The sequence below is a fragment of the Propithecus coquereli genome, unplaced genomic scaffold (assembly GCF_000956105.1).
Source record: "Propithecus coquereli isolate 6110/MARCELLA unplaced genomic scaffold, Pcoq_1.0 Scaffold589, whole genome shotgun sequence".
NCBI classification, from domain to species: domain Eukaryota; kingdom Metazoa; phylum Chordata; class Mammalia; order Primates; family Indriidae; genus Propithecus; species Propithecus coquereli.
Window position 1 is genome coordinate 308762 of NW_012151829.1, and position 24955 is coordinate 333716.

The 24955-nt window shown below is 45.8% G+C and overlaps 1 protein-coding gene across 1 annotated transcript; it reads left to right on the forward strand.

Moving 5' to 3' along the window:
• The first annotated feature begins 3656 nt into the window (after positions 1–3656).
• On the forward strand, positions 3657–23145 carry MAB21L3 (mab-21-like 3 (C. elegans)). Its single transcript, XM_012658470.1, has 6 exons — positions 3657–3872; positions 10565–10705; positions 13609–13900; positions 17404–17582; positions 18047–18241; positions 22674–23145. The coding sequence occupies exons 1-6, from the start codon at positions 3825–3827 to the stop codon at positions 22905–22907; spliced, it is 1089 nt and encodes a 362-aa protein (XP_012513924.1). The 5' UTR covers positions 3657–3824; the 3' UTR covers positions 22908–23145.
• The last annotated feature ends 1810 nt before the right edge of the window (positions 23146–24955 follow it).

Below are 24955 nucleotides of genomic sequence, written 5' to 3' on the forward strand. Positions count from 1 at the left end.
TGTCTTATGCCTACGGATGGGAGATAGAATGGGATTAGATTGTGAAATGAGAAAGGGAGCTACCCCCATTTATTCACTTATTTGTGCATGCATTCATTTGTTCATTCATTTATTAAGCACCTGCTATGAGTCCAATACTCTTTCCAACAAGGTAAATCTTTTCCTTCAAGGAGCTTGTGGTACAATAGGAGATCGATTCAAGTAAACCAGCAAAATGCAGTGTGATAAGAGCCAAAGTAAAACTTTAGCACCGGGTGGCCTAGGAACATTGTATGGAGTTTTCGACTCAACCTTGAGAGTCAGAGAAGTCCTCCCCCGGAGCAGGTGGCAGCCAAGACAAATCTTGGAGGACACATAGGAGTTAGCCCAGCGACAGGGGTAGAAGGTAGGGGAGGGTGTCCGAGCAGAGAGCATTGTAAGTGTAAAGGTCCAGAGAAGAGGGCTGGGGACAGAAGTGTCTTTCAGGAACTGCAATTATTTCAGTATTACAGGAGCATAGAGTGCAGGGGTGGATCTTATGGATAGTATACAGTGTTGCTTATAAAAACAAAAGACAAATGAAAAAACCCAACAAGTTAGAATATCCTAGGGTAGACATATAATCTTGAATCCACCACACACCCCAGCCCTTTTCATCGCTCTACCTTATCCTAATTTACTTTACTACCTGCCTGGCCCATGCAGGCATTTGAGTTTGGGATCCCCTACCTCTGAATTTATACAAAAGATCAAGTTCAAACAATCTGAGTCTCCATGTCTGGTGTGAAAGGAAAGGAGAGTAGCTTTGCGGTGGAACTGTGAAGGCCCACCCAGTGTAAGATCCTACCCCCCAGGTAAGAACCGGAGAATTACTCACATACATTAAAAGAAGGGTCTTTTTCCTCATTGAATAAAATGGAGTATAGAGTACAAAGGCAAATATTTACTGAGATCATATCATGCACCAAGTATTATGCTAAGTTCTTTTATAGCAGGCCTTGAGAAGAAAGTAATTTAAGTGGTCATAGGTACATGTATGTAATTAAATTTATAATTTATAAAGTGATTTTGTGCATCTTAAAATATTTTATTTATTAGAATGTCACCTTAACGTTTAATGCAATTAAATAAATATCTGATAATATTTATTGACGTTCATTTATGTGTTAGGTTCTGAGGCTTCGCTGGAGGTACAGCATAGACGTGTTCCCTGCCTTGGATTGTTCACGCTCGTGGGCTGAATCACATCGTGGATGATTATCTCTCTGTCTGGTCTTCTGAGTTGTCAGATTTGAGTCATCCCAGGATTAAAGGAAATCTTTGAGTCAGCCCTTTGTAACCCTGGCAAACTTTAACAAATTTGCATATTTAAGATTGATTTGGATCAAGCTAACCTTTTTCCTCCTTGGGAAGAAATCTTGGTTGCTAAGTAAATCAGTAACAAACACTTCTGCTGAGAAACCAGGGCAAACATTATCATTATCTTTCCAGGACTTCTCATATTGATGGTTGAAGGTTTTGAACACCTTATTAAACTGACTTTGAAACTTAAGTTCTTAGTTCTCACAACAGAAATTGAGCCAAAGCCAGCTTATGTTTTCAGGCTTGCGTTTGATGTAAGTCATGAGAAATGAGGAGATTTATTTCCGGAGGAAGGAGGAGAATCTGAATTAACTTTGAATTTACCTGGTGGCCCAGCATAGTGCCTTAGGCATACTGTTACTCAGTGCATTTTTAGTAATCCAATATCTAATTAGTCAGAGATCTATATCTACAAAGAAAGCTTATCTTCATCCGTCAGGTAGGAACTGCCGGAAAGCCTGTATTTGTGGGACTGCTCTATATTCCAGAACCTTTGCTCAGAAGGAACTATTAATATATCACAGAGTAAGGAACTAGCTTGTGTTCATACAACACCCCTCGTTTCCTGGATAGTGCATCCTGCTAAAATCAGACCGTAGTAGCTGCCCTGGGCACATGCTTCTCTTTCTTCTTCTCCCAGTACTCTCAGTTGGCCCTGTGGGTTGTTTCTCTACCTGGCAGACATCCCTGGATCTTAGGGCAGGAGAAGATTCTAGTTTAAACATTTTGATCAGCTGTAGTAGTGGAGCAACCAAGACAGGGCAGCAACAGATGCAAAAATGATGAAAGTTTATTGCCTCTGATGACGGGAGTCTGGGGTAACCCTGGAACATTAGGAAAGGCCTTACCAGAAGAAGGGGACTCCTGAGTTAATGATTATAGTGAAAGCAGAAGTAAGGACAAAAACAAGAGCCTGTGGAAGGAACAGGAGGACTGCGGTGAAGTTGAAAGGAGGTGGAGAGAGAATTCTGAATCGAATTCTGAATCGAATTCTGAATCGAATTCTGAATCGAATTCTGAATCGCAAGTTCAGATGAAGACGCTCTTTCTCTGTCTGTGCAAAACTAATAGTTTGGCACCACTGACCGTGGTAAGAGAAGCCAAGGGAATAAGATTCTGAAATATTTGGGAGCATTTGATATAAAAAGAAGAAGATTTCGAATTACATATAGAAGCAAACTGAAAATCAAGGCAGTTTTGAGGGGGGATATCAGAGGGCCCTTGGAGAGGGTGTAGCTTTACAATGTTTATGTCCGGCTGTGGAGTTGGAGGTGTCTGTAGAAGCTAGAGTGAAAGCCCAGACTAATGAGGAAGGCGGAGCTCGGATGTGGCTTTCACATCAAAAGATATGCAAATGCTGGGCCTACAGAAAGCACTGGCCAGTGGGTTTGGATAGACACATGCCTTTGGAACATTGCTCAAAAGTGAACTCTGTTCGCAAAAGGGCTGTAATTTCTTTAGATTATCTGATAGCAGACTCGGTGATGTTTACCAGCTTCAGGGAGATCAGGCCATTGTGAAATTTTTTTCTATAGTAAAACTAGCCCAAGCCAGCCAGACTGGGAATTTACTGCCTGAGCTGTTTTCCAACATGAGTTTTGCTGGCAAAACCAGATGTGAGTGTTCCCTCGACTCTCAAGAGGCCTGTTTACACTGACTTTATTTTTACTGCCAGCTTTCAAGTGGGAAGAGGGAAATTACATTTAAAGGTCAGCAGGTGAGCAGAAGGATCCCTGCCCTGCCATTCCTGCGTGTATGTGCCTGCGTGCATGTGTGCCTGTCCCTGCGTGTGTACACATGTGTGCCTGTGCCTGTGTGTGTGTGTATATGTATTCGTGCTTTTCCAAAGGCCAACCGTGTGCCCTGCTCTGGTTAACGAGACCTGATCACTTGTTTGTATGCATAATGATGGGTGCCAGGCTGGTTGTTTAGCAGTTTCCTATTTGTTTATTGTAAAGAAGGTAAATCAATCTGCAGGATTTTCTGGACTAGAGAGCAAGGGATATTTACTGTCAACAGGATGAGGACAAGGAGATGTAAGATACTGAGCTCCAGGGTGCATCTACTGTCAGGACAAGAGCATAAAAAGGTGGGGAGAAGCCAACTACAGGGTATTTCTGTCTTGTGTGGAGCTTTAATTCTCTGGGTGGGAAATACAACTTGGAAAATTGCCCTCTGGTCAAAGCACCAGTCAGTAGAACTAAATAGGATAAAATTGGGTTGGACTCAAATTCAATTTCATCGACTCTCCTCTTTAAATTCTTTTTTTTTTTTTTAGTTTCCAAAAAGATAACAGAAAGGTTCTCACAGTTCTCTTCACTTGAGTGAAGAATTGAGAAGGCAAGTCTATGGTCCACGTACACATTTCCAGAGAAAGTTAGCACCCAGAGACTGACAGCACTGGGAAACCTACCCACAAGTGTTGTGCTCCACTGAGAAAAAAACAAGAAGTTGCTGTTCTACTCGGGATTAAGCAAGAAGCCATGAAATCCCTTCCTGAGGGGAATTTAGAAGATGGCCTGCTGAGTAAGGTAAGTTACAACAAATCCTGGTCTCCCATGCACCCCTCCTCACCCTCCACCCTTCCCAACCAACCTTGATCCAGAAAAGATTCCAAAAACCAAAGACCACCACCGCTGAGAGGATTTAGGGACTTGTATTTCAGTCTTCTCTTTGAGGTTCTAGTGCCCAGAGGCGTGTTGGGTATAGACTCGAGTATAGAAAGGAGAATTGGAATCTGGGTTGCAACTCCAGCTCTGCCACTAATCCTTGTGTGGTCATGAGTCACTTAACCTGCCTGGGCCTCAGCTTTCTTTGTAAAATGGGAGTGATAATAGGATCTTAATGGGGTCATTGAAAAAGAACAAATGAAATTAAGATAAAGCTTTTTAAAAATTGAAACTGCTAGGTTTTTTAAATCATATTTTTAGTACCCTTCAAGTAAGAATTAATTTAATTTCTTCTAGATAGAGTCATAGGCTCTCAGAATGTCAGAACATAAACTGACCTTAAATATTATCTAAATTAAGTCTTTCCATTTACAGATGAAGCTACTAAGACGTGATGTTAATGTTAAAACTAAAACATTGAAACTAAGAGGTAGGAACTAGTCTGTGGTTTTCATGCCTTGACAAGTAAACAAAGCAAAGATCATGATGATAATTTTAAGTAAAGTGTATTTCTTAGGCAAACCATTAAGAGAGATAAATAAGGAAAACCTATGATGATAGAAATTATAGTAAACAAAGTGATTTCCTATTATTCCTCCTTTTGGGGGCTCTAAATGGAGGGGGCGTTGGCTAGCATTTTCCTATGAGTCCTGTATTTTTGGTAAGAAAAACTACCAAACTTTTTAGCCTGGCATTCGAGTAACTTTAACTGCTCTATTTTTCTACCTTCTGCTTTCCCTGCATTTCCAATAGCAGAAATTCTAAACAGTCCTTCACATGTTGACTCCAGCCTGTCACATGCCTTGTTTGGCCTGAAGAGTATTTTTTGAGTTTTTCCAATTTCTTTATAAACATTTCAAAATAGTGAGATTTTACATAGAAATCCAGTTTTCTATCTTCCCTAGAAAAAAAAAAATTCAGGCTGTCTGGCAACCACAGGTCCTGATTTTTGCCTGGAAATCACAGGCTGAAGCTGAGTGTCTGGCAGGCGGAGCATGTGCTGCCCAGACCTCAGGAGGCTGCAGCCCTCTGGGTCTGACACCTGCCCCCCTGTCCCCCCATATCCTTCCCTCTCTTGTGTGTCTCCTACTCCCTCCCTGTAAGGGGTCAAGTCGCCCACTCATGCCCCACAAGAACTGTTCCCTGAGCAGGTCTCAGGCCTGAGCTCTCCTCTCGACCTTTTTGGCTCGTATTCTTCCTTCAGACTCAATTCAGAGTCCACTTTCTCAAGGAAGGTTCCCCTGACACCCTAGCACAAAACATTTTTGCCCTCCCATAGACTCTCATCAGAATTATTACAAATACTGTTTATTTGGCAATCGATTGTATGTTGATTCCTGAAACCTTTCCTATTATTGTCTTGGTTGGTGACTTCAATAATGCATCATTTCATTCTTTATAAATTTCTGGAGGGAAGAATGGTGTCTTGGGTATATTTCTTTCCTTTGACATTTACAGAGTATCTTGCACATATATGGTCAGAAATATCTTCAGAGTTTATTGAAGATGAGGCAAGAGTAGTATGGAAGTTGTTGGTAAGTTGAGGAGCGTGTAGGATCTCATTTAATCTAATCAACAGCCGTGTGATGTTCCTATTACCTCCATGTTTTCCAGAGGAGGAAATAGAGGCTTACAAAGATTAAATAACTTGTCCAAAGTCACACTGCTGAATTGTGAAGGTCCTGAGGTTTCAGCCTAGCTTTTTTTAGTCCAATGGCCATATTTCCTCTGCTAAACATCTCTATGTCTCTGCAAATACATATTGAGCACTTGCTTTGTGTAAAACACTGTGCATAGTTTGAGGGTAGACCAAGGCATAAGATATGGTCTACTAACTGAGAAAGAAATTCTGTGCTTTATGCCTTAAGGACAGCCCTGTCCCACTTGCAGATTTTGCACGTAACTCCAAAGGAAAGAAGAGGAAATTCCATGAACAGACAGGGAAATGCATCATGTAATATATGGCAGACACAAAGGCTACAACAGAGATTTGAACAGAGGAAGACAGAGGAGCATTAGGTCTGATGGGAGAGGTGTCTCATGGAAAGAGGAGTAGAGAAAAAGCTTCGAGGATGTGTAGCGTTTTCTTAGGTGGAGAAGTACAGGAAAGATCTTCCAGGCTAATAGAACCCCATTCAAACCCCCATGTGAGGTGGGTTTCATTCCCAGGACCTTTTTTTTTGCGAGGGAGGCAGAACAGTGCAATGGTTACAAATACGGGCTTTAGAATGACGTTGCTTGGGTATGTGACTTACTAACTCTGGCACCCTGGACAAATTACTTAAACTTGCTGAACTTCAGTTTTCTCATCTGTAAAATGGGGATAATTATAACATCCATCTTAAAGGATTGTTGGGAGATTCAAATGAGCCCACCCTCATAAAGTGCCCTGGACACAGGGAGGACTCTATAGTCTTAACTCCACTGGGATGCTGCTACTTCTGCTACATCTGGGTGCTGCAAATGTCCTGTGTGGCTCAAGCATTTGATGCATTTGAGTCATAGAAGAATTAGTCTGAAAAGAAGGGATACGATGGTGGAAAACTTAGGTCTCATCTACACCTATCACTGAGCCTAAGTCTCTATCCCTTGAAGTTACTAGCTCCTGGAAGACAGAGATGTTGCTGGTTTTTGTTTTGTTGTGTGGTTTTTTAAAAATACTGATTATTGGATCCAATGCAATTCTGGAATTAAAGGTCTGACTTCTTGTTTTCTGGAAGGAAATCCTCAGCCTTTTTCCCCTAGTGGCACCCATCACAGGTGACAGACACCCAGGCCACATGCCCACGGGTGTAAACAGGCCTGTGTGACGTTCCTGGCCTGCTACTTAACACTGCTGTGATCTCTCTTTGTCTCAAGGAAGCGTGTCAGAATGCAAGTGAGTCAGAGCAGTGTTATTATAGGGAATAACCTTGAATTCCTAATAATTTATATTTGAAACAGTAAATTATTCATGAACGAGATCTATTAATAGTAGCAAATGACTTGTGGGACAACAATGAGCCAGACGCTGTGGTTGGGGAGGAGGAGGGAAAAGTAGCCCGGGCTGGGATGTGTGTACGTGTACAGGCATGTAGACACACCTGGAGAGAGGGAGGCCCATGCAAAAAGTGTGGCCCCCTTAAAAAGTGCCCCACATGACTACTTTTGCATAAACTCTGCTTCATTAGGATAACTGAATCTGCATGCTAATAAGCATGGCATAGCTTTCCTGGGGTCAGAACAACAGAAGGGTTGGACTAGGTCACCTAACCATGCCTAGCATTGTGTGGCTGACTGTCACATCTATAAATGCAGCCTTTTAAAAAGAAAAACTGCCCCTTTGTTCATTGATTTGATCAGCAGTGGAGGTGAGTGAAACTTGAACAAACCACTTTACGCATGTCCCTAAACAGTCCCTCATTCCTTAGAGAAGCTATTTCAACAGTCTATCACCTGAAGTCTCCGACTTTCCAGCCCACTCCCAGCACCCTGCCTATTCTCCTACTCCATAAATAAAATAGACTTCAGACAGGAAATTGCTCTGATTCCTACCGTCCCCTGCCCTTTCACCTGTGTCTGCACCATTTTTCCTTTCTTTCCTTCCGACACACAAGGCGAATTCCTCACTTAGGTCTCTGCATTTGCATGACTCCTCTAGCCGGGAAATCTTTGCACAATGGTTTTGGTCTCTGCTGCCTCTTTCTTCTCCACGGACTCTTTCCCTCAGCGGTGAAACATGTTCGAGCCTGTGTGTCATTTTGGAAAAACCTGTTGGCGTCCCTGTTGCATTGTTTCGTTTTTTTCCATAATCGAACTTCTCGGAGGAGTTGCTTACCTCTGTCCTCACTTGCCTGTCTCCCATTCACTTTGAATCCACCACTTAATGCCTTCCGCTCCCCCACTGCTAATGCTAGTGCCTGCTGCCCCTAAAGCTCACCAATCCTATTCTAGCTGCCAGATTCTATTGACATTTTTTGGCCTTATCTCACTTAGCCACTTACCATTAACTTTGGTCTTGAAATTCTTCTTCCTTTATTTTTAAGACTTCTCACTGTTTATTTTCCCAACTCACTACCCTTCTCTAAGGCAATTGCTGCTCCAACAGTATCATAGGAACAGTTGTGATTCTCTCTGTGTTCCTCATGCCTAACTAGATACCTGCCATTTTCTCTTTCTAGAATGACCTCCATGCCATTTTCATCCTAGCTAACTCCTGCTAATCTTTTAATATACAACTCTAACACAGTACACCCCCAGGAAGGCCCCCCAACCTCCAGGCTACATGAAGTGTCCTTTTTCTGTGTATCCATAGCATCCTGTGCAAACCTCCCCCTCACACGAGATTGCAGTGATTTTAATTCCCAGTTCATTTGTCTTGCCTTGTCAATTTATCTATAAACCTCCTGACAACGTGTATGCACAGAGCCTGGCACAAAGTGGATGTTCAACAAAAATTAGTCAAATGGAGTTGGACCACAATACACAGGGGAAGTCCTACCCTGGGGAGGACCCATTTTAAGCTGAATTATAAGCATCTAAAACCATCTTCCTTAATTTTTGTTGTGGCAAATGACCTGCTCTTCTGTGACCTTCCACTTGCACACTCTGAAAGACGCGGAGCCTCTATAGTTTACAAATGTTCAAGAAGGGTACCCTTGGTCCCTTCTCCCATGATGAATATAGTGGGGTGGTCATTAAAGGTATTGAGAGCAGTGGGTGGCTGCTGGTGGCAAAAAGAAGATGTTAAAAGCTGGTATAGACATGATCACCATATCAAAGTCAAGAAAGACATGAGAGATTTTGAAAAGACAAATTCATGTCTATCAGGTATTTCCAATGAGATGGTAATCTCCTTGAGATCAAGAGTCTCTTCTGATGTTTCTTTTGACTCGTTGCAATGTTAGGCATCTAAAAGTTATTAGCTTGTTTTTCAAAGACAGTCCTCTGTGTGAGGTTATATACATATAAAACAGGAGTCAGCCTGCAGACTGGGTCAGCTGTCACTGTTGTTCCTAGTGGCACCCTACACTTCCCCATTGGACATCCCCACCTTGTATTCTGTACTTATGTCTGCCTTCCCCACTACTGTGAGTACATAGCTATGTCTGTCTGACCCATTGCTGTGCCCCAGCAGGTAACAAAGCCCAGCACAGAGCAAGTGCTAAATAAATATTTATTGATGAAATGACACCATGTGTGATATACGACATGTGTGCAAATAGATGCACTCTCACATTTGTATTCTATGTGCATATGAGGTTGGCTTGTTGGTTGACAGGAGATATGAATGAGATCTTGGATGACTGGGAGAGCTGATGACTTAGCTTAGGAAAACAGATAGAAATCTCTCTAACTTGGGCTTTTTTTCCTAGTTATCTTGACCAGTTTATGGGTATCTCAAAACTATTATAGAATATGTAGAAACAGCCAACTCAGAAAGAATATAAAGATTTGTGGATGGGCATTGGATGTAGATGTATCAAATATTGCTTCAAATCAGCCCCTGGCTGAAGGAGACTGTGCAGGAGACTCTTGTAATGGCACCAACCCACAGGTGCCTCCTGAGCAAGGTGACAAAGAGCCACCTCCATTTCGGGAAGAAACTTTTGCCATTTCTCCTTTCATTTGGGTTTTTCTGTCTCTCCTGGAGTTTACTAAAGTTCCTTTGTGTTTCCCACAAACATCTGTTTCCTTAAACTTTAAGTATCTTATTGGTGCTCAGTTTTCTATGGGAACTTTCCATTTCTCAGTGACTTGCTGCGCAGTGGCAGCAGGACCATAAATGCGTACCTTTTCTTACGGGTCTAGTGGCAAAAGGAGGGTTGACCGCAGAGGCAAAGGGAGCCACCGCTTAGTGGCACGTCAGTGGGAAGCAACCTGCTGGGTGTTGAGACACATTAACCTGTTTAACAGCCACCAACCCGGGCAGCAGGCATTGTTATGCCACGATACAGTCTCACCAAGGCTCACAAACCCTCCGTGACGATCCCGCCTCTGCTTCCCTTTCCAAACCCGTCTCCCATCTCTTTGCTTTTCCCTTCCCAGGCTCCAGCCACAGTGGCCTCCTCATTGCCAAGCACACTCCTGCTTTAAGGGCCTTGGAATCCGTCACCTTTTTAGGGAAGCCCCTTTAGTCTCTAGACCCTTATCCCATTTTATTTTTCTTCACTGGACTTATCACACTTGATGTTACATTACACACACACACACACACGCACACACACGTATCCTGTATTTTTTACTAAATGGCAAGTATCTATATTGTGTGCTGTTGTTTTAATCACTGTTGTGTCCTCAGCACCTGGACTGGCACCTGCCACATAGTAGGTAGTAAATAAACACTGAACAAATACATCTACTTCAGTAGAGAACATTGAGACATCGGCAAGCGTCATCTCAGTCAAAGTCAGACCTAAGTCCATCTCCTCTGGAGTGTGGGGAAGGCAGGATTTTTGAGCTGAACTCCTCCAGTCACGGTCACCCCCAGCTGGGCTTTTGTCTGGTCACTTCCTCATGCCAGCCTCGGGGGCCACGCAGGAAATAACCACCTTTGCTGATCGTTTCACACCCAGGTGGACTTGAGGCGCCAGCGGATCTCCCAGACTGTGGAGGAGGTGCAGAAAGTCATTCACCAGTTGACCACCGAAATCAGCCACCAAGACATTAGATTTCAAGCCGTGCCATACTCTGACACGTACAACGGGAACGTTAAGGTAAGCAGGTCTCACCTGTCCCTAGGTGCCCAGCAACACGCCCAGGACACTTGGAGGGCGGAACTCAGGCTGTGACGGTGCTCACTCCGCCAAGAATAGTCACGACATTTCGTGTTTCTGCAGGTACTCTTAGCACTTGCCATTTCCAATCTCTTGTCAGACATGTTATCTCATTTGAGCCCCCACATTCCTCGATGATGAAAACTGGGCTTTGGGAAGTCAAATGACTTGATCAGAACTTGCCAGAACTGACCCCGAGGCTTCCGATTCCGAAGCACATTCCACTGTGATGACTGAAGCTCAGTCACGCGCACATTCATTTGTCAAGCACCTACTTCACAGACCGGGGACGGGGTAAGGGAACAGAGGGCTTTGACAAGAAAATAGTCGAAAGTGATGGTGGGTGGCAGGTGGTGGAAGGAGGAAAGTGGCAAGTGGCCCTTAGAAACTACAGGGGCAGCCTCTCGCTCCCCCTACCGAGGAATCCCACAGAGCATAAGCCACACAGCCAGGGCGTGACAGCCAGCGTGACGTTACAGTGTGGACAGAGCTGTTCTCACAGAAGTTACCTTACTCGAACCTGTAAATAACCTTGTGGAAAAGACAGTACAGTCATCTCGATTTTAGAGATGAGAGAAGTGAGGCTCTGATCACTCTGAATCTCAACATTCTTTTTTTTCTTTTTTGAGACAGTGTCACTCTGTCACCCAGCCAGAGTGCACTGGTGTCATCATAGCTCAGTGCAACCTCAAACCCAGGGGCTCAAGTGACCCTCCTGCCTTAGCCTCCTGCATGGACTACAGGCCCGTACCATGCCTGGCTAATTTTTCTATTTTTAGTAGAGATGGGGTCTCGCTCTTGCTCAGGTTGGTCTCGAACTCCTGAGCTCACATGATCCTCCCGCCTCAGCCCCCCAGAACACTAGGATTACAGCGTGAGCCACCACACCTGGCCACCCCATCATTCTTTATCTCAATTTTTCTTATGACACCTAAGAATCTGTTTCACCTTGTGTTAAATTTATATGTATTCTTGGCCTAGCTCTCACAGCAGACTGTAAGTTTCTTGACTATAAGGATCATGTTTACTAATTGTTTCATTCCTAGCACCCAACACGGTGTGTGGCATATGGTAGACACTCAACTTATGTTGAATGAATGAATAAATGAATAAGCAAAACAATTAGTACCTGAGCAAAAGACCATTGCTGACCTAGTACATCTCAAGGTTGATAGACATAAGAACCACCCATGAGACTGTAGGATTTGTGGATTTTGACACAGAATCATACTATGAAAAATTCATTCCAGGATGAAATTTGTAAAACTAGACTGAATCCTGGAATGTAATGTGAGAATATCACCTGCCCACCTCTACCACCCCAGGCCAAACTGAATTGGGCAAATATAGAGCAGCGATTAGGAATGGAGACATTACATCACTTTCCTTAGCACTATACTTGAGGAAACTTCCTTCTGTGGTCCCACTTAGAATTCACAGCTTAACATATGTCTTGCATTTATATATGTCATGTTCTACATATTAAGTTTTGAAAATACTTACAGTGTAGTGTCTAAAAATTGCTTTTATCTTGAATCAAATTCAACAAGTACTTAGTAAGCACCATTTATATGCCTAGCAACACGATAGTAGTGCTTTTGAATTCACATGCAGGTAGAGTATAGATGCATAGATGTATATAGAGTACAGACGTATAGCATAACGTATAGATTTTGAATTCTATAGTTTAGATGTCTTTCCCTCTTTCTACATCCAGTCACCGTTCTATGAACACCAAAAGTCGTATGGACCCGTGGTCTAAAACATCAAACTGTTTGAGTCTGAGAATGAGAGTCAGTTGAAGCTGATTTTAGTGTTCACCCCTGAATGAGCCGATGACGAGGCCATGGGTGAGGGTCGACCAAGTTAGCATGGTCAGGATTTCCATGAAGAGGAGGTAGCTGACTCACCAGGCCGTGCGTGTGCAGTGGATGGCCGCGGACACAGCCAAGGACTCCCTCCGGCAGTGCTGCACTCTGAGCCACCCGTTCTGGCCCTCGGATCACTGGCCCCATCGATTTCCCCGAGTGCTGCTTAACCGGTTCCTAGAGAAAGGGCATAGGTAGATTCTGATTGTTTGCTTTTCTCTGTTAAACGTAGAATCATTTCAATGGCTCACATTATCTAAACAAACAGGTTTCTATCTCACCTTTGACTTTGTAAGGATAGCGACCCTGAGTCATCAGGCAAAAAGAAAGGGAGCCAATTCGTTAAATTCTTTCGTCTCCTCTCCCATGCCTTCCCACCCTTTATTCATATCAGAACTTTCACCATTCCACGTCATTCTTGACTGAGAGCCAGCCCAGGGTGGAAAAATAATCACTGAAGGAGCTAGCAAAAGACTTAAATTCGGGCTCTTCTATTTACAGGCTGGGTATCTCTGGGGGGTGGTCTCTGAGCCCCTCTGAGCCTCGGGCTCCTTATCTGGGAAGTGGCAACAAAGCGCACCCCACTGTGCGATTGTGAAGATGAAATGGGCAAGTGCATGAGAACTGCAGTGCTTCCTGTGCCTGGAACTTAAGGATACTAGTTCTTTCCCCTCCCTTCACTTTGCTGCCCAAACTTTGGGTCTTCTCTAGAGCTCCAGGTCTAGTTCATTCTTTTTCCTTGTGGATTCATGAAACCAAAAACTTGGAAAGTTAATTCACCTATCTGAAGCAATACAATGGTCAGTGGCAGAACAAAGATGTAACCTGCAACACCCAGGTGTAGGTCTCTGTCTGCCTCGTCGCATCTCGGAGGGTGGAGTGGCTAAGTGAGCTCAACGTGTCGGCTCTCCAGGACTTCTGCTACCTCCCACGGCTATGAAATCACACTTACTTTCTCTCCTTTCCTGACTCCAGGTTTTGGCCCCCACTCAGTTCCTAGTCACAGTCCCAATAAAAGGCCTGGCCGGGTACAGGGAGGCCAGGGAGCGGCGCTGGAGGTACTACACCCTGCAGGGGGCCAGGCTGCCCTGCCCCTTGCGGGCCCCCGAGGGTCTGCAGCAGTGGCTGGAAGTGGAGCAGTTTGTGAGGAGCCTGTGGCAGTGGCATGAGGCAGACGTGAACATCGAGGGGGACATCGTGCCTGCCAAGGTCCTCCAGGTGTTCCGGAAGCTGGTGGAAAATGCAATTAGAACCTGCCACCTCTCAGGTGAGCTAATCAGGCAAAAGCGCAAGGGAAACTGGTGGCATTTCCCATTTGCTCTATAAAACCTCCGCTTAGGTGTCACTTGAACCCCACACCCCTGATTTGACACAATAATCGTGCACTCTTTGCATCTGTTCCATCTTCATGATATGAATTAGCTTTTTTTCTGCTGTGACACACGGAAGATTGGAATTCATTCTCATAAAACACTCTCACGGATTTGAGATTTAACACTCTTAAGATTTAAGGATGTTAGCTTAAAAACTTTAGTGTACTTTTTTAACAACAAATTATTCACAAACCCCAGATCTGCATTATTAGCAACACCCTCCATCTGACTGCAGTACCACAGTATGCTGAGAGACCACTTTTGGAAACTACCAACTTGTACCAAAATACAAAATCCAGAAGCCATAAAGAACTGATTAAGTTTGATGACCCCAAAATCTTAAGCTACTGTGCTATGCAGCACATGTGTGCTGTGTGTGCGTGTGTGCATGTATACACACACACACACATCTTTCTTGTTCACACAAAAGGAGAAGGTGAATTTCAAACTGGGAAAAAAATGGCTAATTTTCTTGATGATAAAAGACTACTTGTAAACCAATAAGAAAAAAGATGAGCTGACAAATACAAATAATGACCAAAAACAGAAAATAATGAATCACAGAAGAATAACATAAATGGCTAGTAAAAAGTAAGAAAAGGCATTCCCTCTAATGTATATTTCAAGATACATTAGAATGTGCTGAATGTTAGGTACGTTAAAATACCCAATAGGTTAAAGGAGATGAAAAGTGTGATTGTGCTTAGTGGAGGGCTGGGCAGGGTGAGATGGGTATTTATATATATTGGGGTTTTTTTTGAGACAGAGTCTCACTCTCTTGCCTGGGCTAGAGTGCCGTGGCGTCATCCTAGCTCACAGCAACCTCAAACTCCTGATCTCAGGCGATCCTCCTGCCTCAGCCTCCCAGGTAGCTGGGACTACACACACGCGCCACCATGCCCAGCTAATTTTTTCTATTTTTAGTTGTTTGGCCAATTTCTTTCTATTTTTAGTAGAGATGGGGTCTCGCTCTTGCTCAGGCTGGTCTCGAACTCCTGAGCTCAAACAATCCTCCCCACCTCGGCCTCCCAGAATGCTAGGATTACAGGTGTGAGCCACCATACCCGGCCCCGTATATTGTTCTTGAAAGTGTAAATCGGTGCCTCCTTTTTAAAGGACAATTTGTCCATTTTTAATTTTTATAATGTGCTTACTTGAGAATTCAACGATTCCAGTTCTAGAAATATAGTTTTACAAGCACACAAAGAAACATGCACCAGGATAGCCTCTGCCATAGGTTTTATGATAGTAAATAACTAGAAATAATCCTAATGACTAACAAAGCAAAATTGGCTAAATTAAATTACGTTACCTCTGCCTAGTCGACTGCTATGCAGCCTTTAAAAAGAATGAGGCAACAGGCGTCAGCACTCGTGTACACACAGTTATGACAAAATGCACGTGCCAGATAATTAAATGAAAAACTGCCAAAAAATATGAAATTCCATTTGGGTAGAAATAAAAGGATGCATTTGTGTATATGCTTGCTTGTCTAGACAGAATAGTTCTGGAAGGTTCCATGATGGCAATAGTTCACGTTTAATGGAGTTTTAATAAATCGAGGATGCTTTCCTGATTTATTTAATTTAATCTTCATAACAACCCTACAGAGTAAGAATTCTCTTTCTCCCTGTTTCACAGATGAGGAAACTGGGACTCAGATTAAGTAACTTGCCAGAGGTCACTACCCAGTGAGCACAGCGAGCTGCAGAAGCAGGACGTGGGCTGGCCCAGCACCAGCTCACCTCTTACACTGGGCGACATTATTAACAGGGAAAGTGCAAAGCAGAGTTTCAGACCTGGCCAGGTTGACGAGGTGCTTTCAGTAGATAATGCCAAAGTACCAGACATCATCGTGTTCCTGTCTGGGCAGCTCTGATGAGATGCAGACAATAAGCCCTTTATCGTACCCCGGCCAAGGAGAGGAATGTTGCCCTTTGAACAGCTTCACACAGTTAATGAGCTTCCATTTTCTCCGCTGAGCAAGAAAAAGCAAAATAACAGGTCCCGATTCAAGACAGCTCATCCTTATCTGTAATGAAGGCAAACAAACAAACAAAAAAACTACTGTATCTTTTGAAAGAAGTGAGAGCAAATTAGAAATGAGGGAATTCTAGTGTGTAACCTGGGAAGCTTTACCAGATACATTAGTTTTTTTCCCTGTCTTTGCCTGGTTGGAAAATGAGGCAGTGGGGGCTTCTTCCCACTCACTTGACCCTTTAAAAAAGATGCCATGCTTTGAAGTATTTAACAGTTAGAAGGGCTTCTGATGATAGCTACACCTGAGGCTGGGCTGGCTCGGTGGATGGGTAGAAACAAATATTATCTAAGAGACCATGCCTCAGATAAAAGGCAGGTGAAGCCGAACTCCACCAAAGGCATACAAACAATAAGAGGCTGACACTGTCCCTAACCAGTGTTAGAACATCTGGGCAAAGAGCACACGAAATGGCATTGGCCTTCCTATTTTCGCATTACTCCAAAACCAACATTTAGGTGTTTGGGTGGAATGGAGAAGAATATAGAAGAATGGTTAGATTTCATTTTACAGTAGCAAATATAGATGATCCCTTAATTACAATAGTTCCACTAAGAGTTTTTGACTTTATGATGGTACGTATTCAGTAGAAACTGTACTTCGACTACTCATACAACCATTCAATAAATTACATGAGACACTCAACACTTTATTATAAAATAAGCTCTGTGTTAGACGATTTTGCCCAACTGCAGGCTGATGTGAGTGTTCTGAGCACATTTAAGACAGGCTAGGCTAAGCTGTGATGTTCAGTAGGTCAGGTGCATGAAATGCATTTTCAACTTGTGATATCTTTGACTTACAGTGGGTGCATCAGGACGTAGCCCCATTGTAAGCTGGGCAGCATCTGTACTGTACTTTTTATTCTATGGCTCTTTCTTCTAGTTGAGGCTTCTGAAAAGAATCTATCAATTTAAAGAAAAGGGAGGATGGGAGGGGGGCAAGGGATAAAAACTCACCTATCCGGTACAATGTACTCTACTCTGGTGATGGGCACACTAAAAGCCCCGACTTCAGCACTATACAATTCATCCATGTAACAAAAACACTTGTACCTCTTTAATATTTTTAAATAAATCAGAAAAATAAAGGAAAAGGTGCCATAAGAACTGGGATTGGGGGAGAAGGAAAAAAGAACAACTCACCAACAATAAGACTGTTCAGTCTAACCCTGGTTAGCTGACTAATGGTCTGCTTTTGATGTAAGTGCCCCACCTTCTATGTGCTACCGACATTGTGAAAGTTACCCCACCGGTTGCAGAGAGCTGGTCAGAGCAACTACTCACAGATTCCTTCTTTGAACACTTGTGTTGAGCAAGCCTTTCTCTTCTCATTGTCCATTTGGCCTTTTCCCGTCAGGTAAGGTCAGCATGCTAGCAAACCGCTCTGCGGTTTGGGTTGCCGTGGAAACATCCGTATGTCAGATGGAGCTAGAGCTGGCCCCCGCAGTGGAGATCCCCACCACATGGTCGGAGAAAGCCCAGTGGCCTCGATGTCTGAAGCGCTGGCCTTCCCCAGAGAGAGTGGAGTGCATCAAGGTATCGGTGGGCGGGACCCCAGCTCCCCGGGCAGTGTTACCGGCAGCTTACCCGGTCCCGGTGTTACTGGCTGCCCACCAGCTTCCCAAGGACAGTGGAGGTGTCACCAAATCAGCGGTTCTCAAAGTGGGGCCCCGGACCAGCAGCAGCGTCACCTAAGAACTTGTTAGAAATGCAGATTCCCAGGCCCCGCTCTGGACCTGCTGAATGAGAGCCTGTGGGCAGGGCCCAGCAATCCGTGTTAATGAGCCTCCAGGTGAGGTGGCTCCGAGGCTGGCTCACCCTTCCGCGAACTGCCCAGGTCCAAGGTGGCTTGCGTTGTCCCCATGCCCCCTTTGGTCCCATGTAGGATGTGCTGCCCGCCCAATGACAGGTTCCCCAGACTAGTGGACTACCTCGGAAGTGGCTTTCCATTTCAGCAAGCATGGCTCGTCTCCTTTCCCAATATTCTTCTCTTTTTCCAGTCATTTGGGTTTAACTTGCTGGCCCGTTCAAATTATCACTGGGAGCTGAGCTTCCTCCAGGCCGAGCAGGTGCTGCTGGAGCAGCTGGATGAGGACGGGGGCTGCCGCAGGAAGTGTTTCCAGGTCATGAGGCAGCTGAAGGAAGACGTCTGGTGCCCAGGGAAGAGGCCCATCCTCACGTCCCAGCACCTGCAGGTGGGTGTGGGGCCTGGCCAGAGCCATGCAGATGGGGGAGGTGTGTGAATTCACGATGAGGCTCTAATGTCTATATTTGCCACCCCACAATTATTACTCGTTATGGAAATAGATGAACTCGGGCTGTGTGTGTCCACAACACCCCTGCCCAGGGTAGAATCTCCTCTGCCTTCCTCCCTTCCCTTTTCCGGTTTCCTCTCCTTCCTCCCCTACCCCCCCACCCCCAGTTTTATTATTTCACTCAACAAAGCAATGTGTGCCCATTGTGGGCCAGAAACCCTGCCGGGGTTCAGAAATGAATTACAGAATGTGGTTTCTGCCTCACACCTTTGATGAAGTCATGTTTTCCCTGATGTTATGACCCACTGGATTCCCGTCCTAGCCCACATGCAACCGCTCACACACACACAGGCGCGCCCCACGCAGGGAGGCGGGGAAACCAGGAAACGGTGAGGTTATCACATAAACATTGCCACAAACCCGTTTCCAGGCTTTGGACTTCCGGGTTCCAAATCATCAGGCAGGGATTTTCCCTTGCTCTGCCGCTCCTGCCTCCCCTTGCCCCAAACCCAACATCATACATTCACCAGGCACTCATTCATTCAGCAAATGTTCCATGGGATTCCTCTGGGCTGGAGGCGCCTGGGCCAGCACCTGCTGTGTGCTCCACACCTGGAGGTACAAGGTGAACACACACAGATGTGGCTCCTGCTCTCAGGGAGCTTCTGGTCTAGCAGCGGGGAGAGACGTTGGTCCACAAGCCCTTAGGTGCGTGGACATACCGAGGGGAGCGCTGGAGTCACGTCGCTCTGTGAGGGCTCAGAGCAGCAGAACCTGACCTGGCCTGGGGCACTGGGGGGCTTCCTGGAGGGGTGGACTTTGGTCACCCGACTCCCTCTTTCTCAAACTGTGGACCACACAGCGCGAAGCGGACTCTCCCGTAACAGCTGTGTGCAGCACGCTGGGGTTGGGAGGGATCCGACTCTCGCAGGACATCACAGCCCAGCCTGGCGGGGTCTGCCCCGGAGCCTCAGCCCCTCTCCCTGCCCCACTGCCTTTCTACACAGGTAAGCAAAGGTCCCTGGGGCGGCCGCCTGTCTGTGTGGTGCCTTCCTCACATGCTACCTGTTCCTCCCCTCATTCAATGGACAAAACCATCTTCTGGCCCTGTGTTACTCTTTCTGCTCTAAAGTAACCTATTTAGGAGCAAGAGCAGGTCGGTCTTGTTCACCTAGTGCGGTGACCTTTCCCGACGGTCTTGTTCACTGGGACAAGGATGAGAGTTGCCCCCAGTACCTCTCCCGCAGCTTTGTGCACAGCGGCTCAGGAAACATTTGTTGAGCGAATGAAAGAGTGGCTTCACATCTTGTTTAATGTTTCTTTTCTGCACAAAACGGCAAGTGTTTGTTTTGTGCTCTTATCTTTCCTGATAACCTGTCGTTCTTGACCTGCCCAAGAATCGCTTAACATCTCCTCTGTCTGCGCACACTGGGGCCTTTCTCTGCGGTTTCAACATCCTCAGCATGTCCCCAGGCACACTCCCCTAAAACACACAAGCTGTTCTCCTGGGTCGAGGGCATGTGCTTTCAGAAGATACTCGGATGCGTTTGGTGGGTTTAGCTGGCCCTTCTACAGGCCACACTCAGAAGAGGCGGAGCTGAGAAGCATGAACTAAAGTCTGTCTCATGTCAAAACCTCATAATTTTAATGATTAACTTCTTTGTCCCTCAATTAAGATGGACAGAAACACTGTTAAGTGTCATGAAAATTTCAGGAAAAATGGACTAGAGCCACTACAGGCCTCCCAGCCCATGACAGCTCTCGAAACTGCATTTCCCACCCAGGGATGTGCTTCTATTCCGACAGCTCCTACCTCACCTAGAAGATTTTAAGGCAACTCATTAAAGGTTCTCTGTTTCAGTCCTCCCTGACCCACCTACACGGCATAATAGAATTGTGCATTCTCAAGGATGGGTATTTTTAAAGGGGAGATTATTTGTGGATAAAAGTAGGATAAATAGAACAGTGCCAACTGCCTTTTCCTCTGTCTTCCATCCTTGGTCCATGGGCAGAGTTGTCTCATATTTAGGTGCTCACTGCTGGGAATGGATGTGTCTGGTGACAGTGTGGTTAGACACCATCCGGACGATGGCTGAGTGTGCTGGATCCTTGCCACGTCCTCAGCCGGGGGAAAGTGGAAGAGGTTGGATTGAAAAACAGCATTAGGAAGGATGTGACAATCATAGTTATCTCACCTTAGGTCTGACACTGTCTTGTAAGGTCCTACTCCCCAAAGAGGCTGTTCCCCAAGACGGTTTCATGTGAAACAGAGCTTATCTTTCATTGGCTTATGTATTCCTAAAACCCACCCAAAGGTACACGGCTTGATTATAATTGGCTTAACTGTTTCCATTTGCTTAGAGAAATAAAAGCTTAACTAACAAGAAGAATAGCATAAAGTTATCTCTGACTCACTAATTCAAAATAATATAATCTAAATCAAAACACACTCAATATCTTACTGTAAACCAATAACTGCTTTAAAAGATAAAGACTATATAAAAATACTCAATATGTATACCATAATGTTAATTGATTAATTAATTCACTCATTTGATAAACATTTATTGACTGACTCTCATGGGTACTAGTGGCATAATAGTAAATAAAAATAGGTGTAGTCCACTGCTCTCATTAAGTTTATAATCTAGTAGGGGAGATGAGAAAATCAAATAATCGCATAAATGTAAAAACTACTGTCATCATTGCTTCTTACAAGAAGTCCGTGGCTAAAAGAATATGTAATGGATGTACTAGGAAAATTTGATCTGATGGATGAGTTTTCTGGACAAAGAAGAAAGGAAGTTTGTTCTAAGCAGAAGAAGAAGGATGTGCAAATGCCCTGAGGTAGAAGAGAGCATGAAATGAGGCCAGTGTGGTCAGAGGGAGAGAACAAGGGAGAACATGGGGCATGGAAAGGAAGGCAAGGGCCAAACCTTACAAACAAAACAACGTTAAGGATTATGTTTTTAGTTAACAAACCAGGGGCAAGATTTGTATTATAGACAAGAAGGAATGTAGATTTACATTTTAAAAAGATCGTGTTGGCTGCAGTGTGGATGGTGACAAGAATAGCTGCAGGCTGGTGAGACAGCTATTGCAGAGGTCCAGTGAGATGGGGAGGGGTGTGGACGAGGGTGGCAAGACTGGAGATGAAGATAAGTGGGTAGATCTGAGAAATACTTAGGCCGGAGGATTGCAGGACTTGGATGGGGTGGTTCGGGAAAAGGGTGCCTGCTGGGATTGTGTCTTGCGGAACCGGCTGGGCAAGCAGCTCTGGTGGTGGATCGGGTTTGTGAGAGAAGCCATGAGTTCAGTTTGGACGTGCTGAGACTGAGGCACCTCAGATATTCAGGAGATACGGACATCAGAGGAGAAGCCTGGGCTTGGAGAAAAAAATTGCAAGTCACCTATGTTTCCTGAGCATGAAAGCCACTGTAGTGGAGGAAACAGAGAGCTGAGGAACTCATTAGAGGAGAAGAGGGCCTAGAACCGCGCCTGCGGGAACTCCGCCGTGCAGAGGCAGGCACGGAGCGGGAGCGGGCCCGGGAGCAGCCGTAGTGCGGGGAGAAGGGCCCGAGGGTACGCTGGCTTGGAAGCCAAGTGAAGGAGGGTTCGAGAGAGACTCAGAGCTGCTGAAAGACTGGGTGAGGTGCAGGCTGCTGAAGGCCTGTCGGGTTTAGAAACGTGGAGGTCCTGGGGTCTTAACGAGAGCAGCCTCCGAAGATGAATGGCAGCAGCATCCATGGGGGGTGGGTACTGGAGGCAGACAACGGGGGAAGAGGACATGGCGACAAGTCACAGAGCTGACTGTGTGGCGCCGCCTGGGTGTGCAGAGCGGCAGGAGTCAGGGCAGGAGGGGGCTGTGGGATGGAGGGAGCAGGAGAGCTCGGAACAGGCTGCAAAGCTGCGAGGCGGAGGGTCATCAGCATACGCAGTTCCTGGAAGGCGGATCCCGGGCCCTGCGGAGGGACCTCCCCGCCAGGAGGGGGGGCGGGTGCGCAGAGGAACAGAGGAGGACGCCACAGCAGGCAAGAACTGTCTGGTTTGGAGGGTGAGGGCTTCCCTTTTCCCTGTCAGGGAGGAGGCAAAGGCATCTGCCTGGAGTTGGGCTATTGCAGGTTCGAGGGGAGCGGGGTCATTGGAGTGTCGGAGGAGAGTGAGGAAGCGAGTTAATGAGGAGGCGCGGGAGGCCAGCTGGTGAGACGGAGGCCCCACCTGAGGCTGGCTCAGGTGTTCGTGGCAGACCCAGGCCACCCTGGGCGGCTCCTTGCTCCCTCCGTCCAAGGCCATATCGTCTCAATAATTGTTTCTGAAGATACCCTCCTCAATTGCCCAGAACCATGGCTGACACCACCTCTTCCTCCCACAGACGGTGCTCTTTTGGACCTGCGAGAAATATCCCCACTTTAAAGACTGGCAGGTCTTCAGCAAAGCGTTCCTGCGCCTGGTGAGGAAGCTGCACAAGTGCGTGAGCCAGCACTTTCTGAAACACTATTTCGTCCGAAGCAGTAACCTCCTTCGGTGCGCGAACTCGGGCGAGCTGGATGCGGTGGCCCAAAAGCTGGCCTTCTTCCTGAAGAACCCCCAGATCAGCCTGCCCTGAGGGCTGCCCCGGCCTGGGTGGCTCTTGCACATTTCATTCAGGCTTGACCTCATTTTCCAGATGGTTCCTAAGTCAGGTGCCAGAATCCTGCCCAGGAGAGAGGAAACACATGGCAGAGGAAATCATGTCCGACCAGCAGCACCTGATGGGGTAAAGCTGTGCCCACGACGTCTGACCCAGGCCTCCCTGGAGCCAAGCAAGCATTTCAGCCCTAGCTACCTCTCTTGGGGACGCCTCTCATCAGGTTTCCCCAAGCCACAGATTCCAAACTGATGACAGTTCTGAATTTATTTTCCCTTGCTCAGGCTCAAGTGTCTGACAGGAAGGGTGGAGACAGAACCCCTGGAAGGCTAGACATTAGCCTGCTGCCCAGGAGTGCTCTCCAGCCCGCTGGACATGGGCTCACTGTGCCTCCCACAGAGCAGGGCTGTGAGCCTATGGCACGGTGCTGGTGCCTTTCCAAGGGGAAGGCCTTGGATCAGCACAAAGTGTCACTGGCTGGCTGGGTGGCTGCTGTTTGCATCCCGGGTCAGCGCCCGCAGCACTGATGGAGCGATTGCCCCTCATGCGTAAGCATGCCTGTGCTTCCTGCAGCCCTGAGGCTTTCCTGGGCAGCGGTTCCGTCTGCTTGCCTGGTGTTCTCTGAGCAGGGAGGGAACGGTTTGGATGGTAAGAGTAAGTCAAAGATGACAGTGCAGCTCTGTCTGCCGCCTGAGCCCAGCCACGGCCCTCTCTTTGCTTCTCATGCCATGACGAGACTTCCTGATATTTATGTAATGAACTCAGTACTACGGTCTGCATGGAATGACCTTGGCGTGGCTCACCTCTCAATACATTCCTTTACCCGCTTCATTCACTCACTCATTCATTGGTAAATAAATGTTCATTTGGCACTTGGAATACAGCAAAGATGGACAAAGACTTCCCTGGTGGGGATAACACCTAAGGGTGGAGACAAGGAACGAACAGCAGATTTGTAAACACAAGATTACAGATGGGAGAGAATACTCTGAAAGAAACAAACAATGTTCAAATAGAATCACAGAAAGATCCAAGCAGGATGAAAATGCAAACAGCTGAAGGGGAAGGAAAGGTGACCGAGGCCAGGCCTGGAGGGATTGGCCGGGCTCAGATCTCTCGGCCTTGTAAAGCCCGTGAGGAATCAGTATTTTATTCTGAGATCAAAGTTGTGACATTTGGCCTCTTCTGAAGCAGAGGGGTATGATGATCTGACTTGCATTTTAAATGAATATTCTGGTAACTGCATGAAGAGCGTCTGGGGGCCCACAGGCGAGTCAGGGGCACCGCAGTCCTTCGAGCCACCCATCTGAATCTCGCTGGACCCACAAAGCAACACATCCTGTGCAGCACAACTGACCGGGAACTTCAGTTCCTGGGGACACCAGTGGTTTCTTCTGGCGTTTACTTACTGCTTCTCCTCAAGGGGCTCCTCTATTACTTTTGAATATTTGAGTATTTGCCCCCCAAATATATGTAACAAAGTGAAATTTCTAAAGCATGAACTACTGATTTTGTTTTGATGAAAATCCACATTTGGAAATGAAAATAATTATTTTTCAAAGCTACTGTAACCAAATGGTGGGGGCCCTAGTTATCACATAGGAAATCATGGTGTTAAAATGTTAGGGGGGAAAAAAGTCTTTCCAAACATACAATAGTGAACAAACTAGTGTTTTGTTAAATCATCAAAAAACTAGCATTCTAATTCTTATATTCTTGTATCTTGGGAAACATCATTTTTGAGAGGGAGGCAAATGTAACAGGTCTTTTTCTTTTTTATGATGAAAACATCTTAAGCAAGTTTTGAAACAGCTATGCGGTCACAGAATGCCAAAAAGTGAAAGTGATTGTGCCATTGATTCAGCGTGTGCGTGTGTGTGTGTGTGTGTGTGTGTGTGTGTGTGTGTGTGTGTGTGTGTGTGTGTGTGTGTGGAGAGAGGGACTGATATGCGCTCCGCTCAGATTCCAGGAGACTCTCAACCTTTTCCCCAGGAGATCTGCGGGTCTTTGAGGAGGTAGGGCTGTCT

Excerpts from the sequence above, each read along its gene's own strand:
- MAB21L3 (XM_012658470.1), top strand. The coding sequence starts at position 3,825 with ATGAAATCCCTTCCTGAGGGGAATTTAGAAGATGGCCTGCTGAGTAAG. Across the intron at positions 10,706-13,608 it reads CGTACAACGGGAACGTTAAG|GTTTTGGCCCCCACTCAGTT; the intron begins GTAAGCAGGTCT and ends TCCTGACTCCAG. Across the intron at positions 13,901-17,403 it reads TAGAACCTGCCACCTCTCAG|GTAAGGTCAGCATGCTAGCA; the intron begins GTGAGCTAATCA and ends TTTTCCCGTCAG.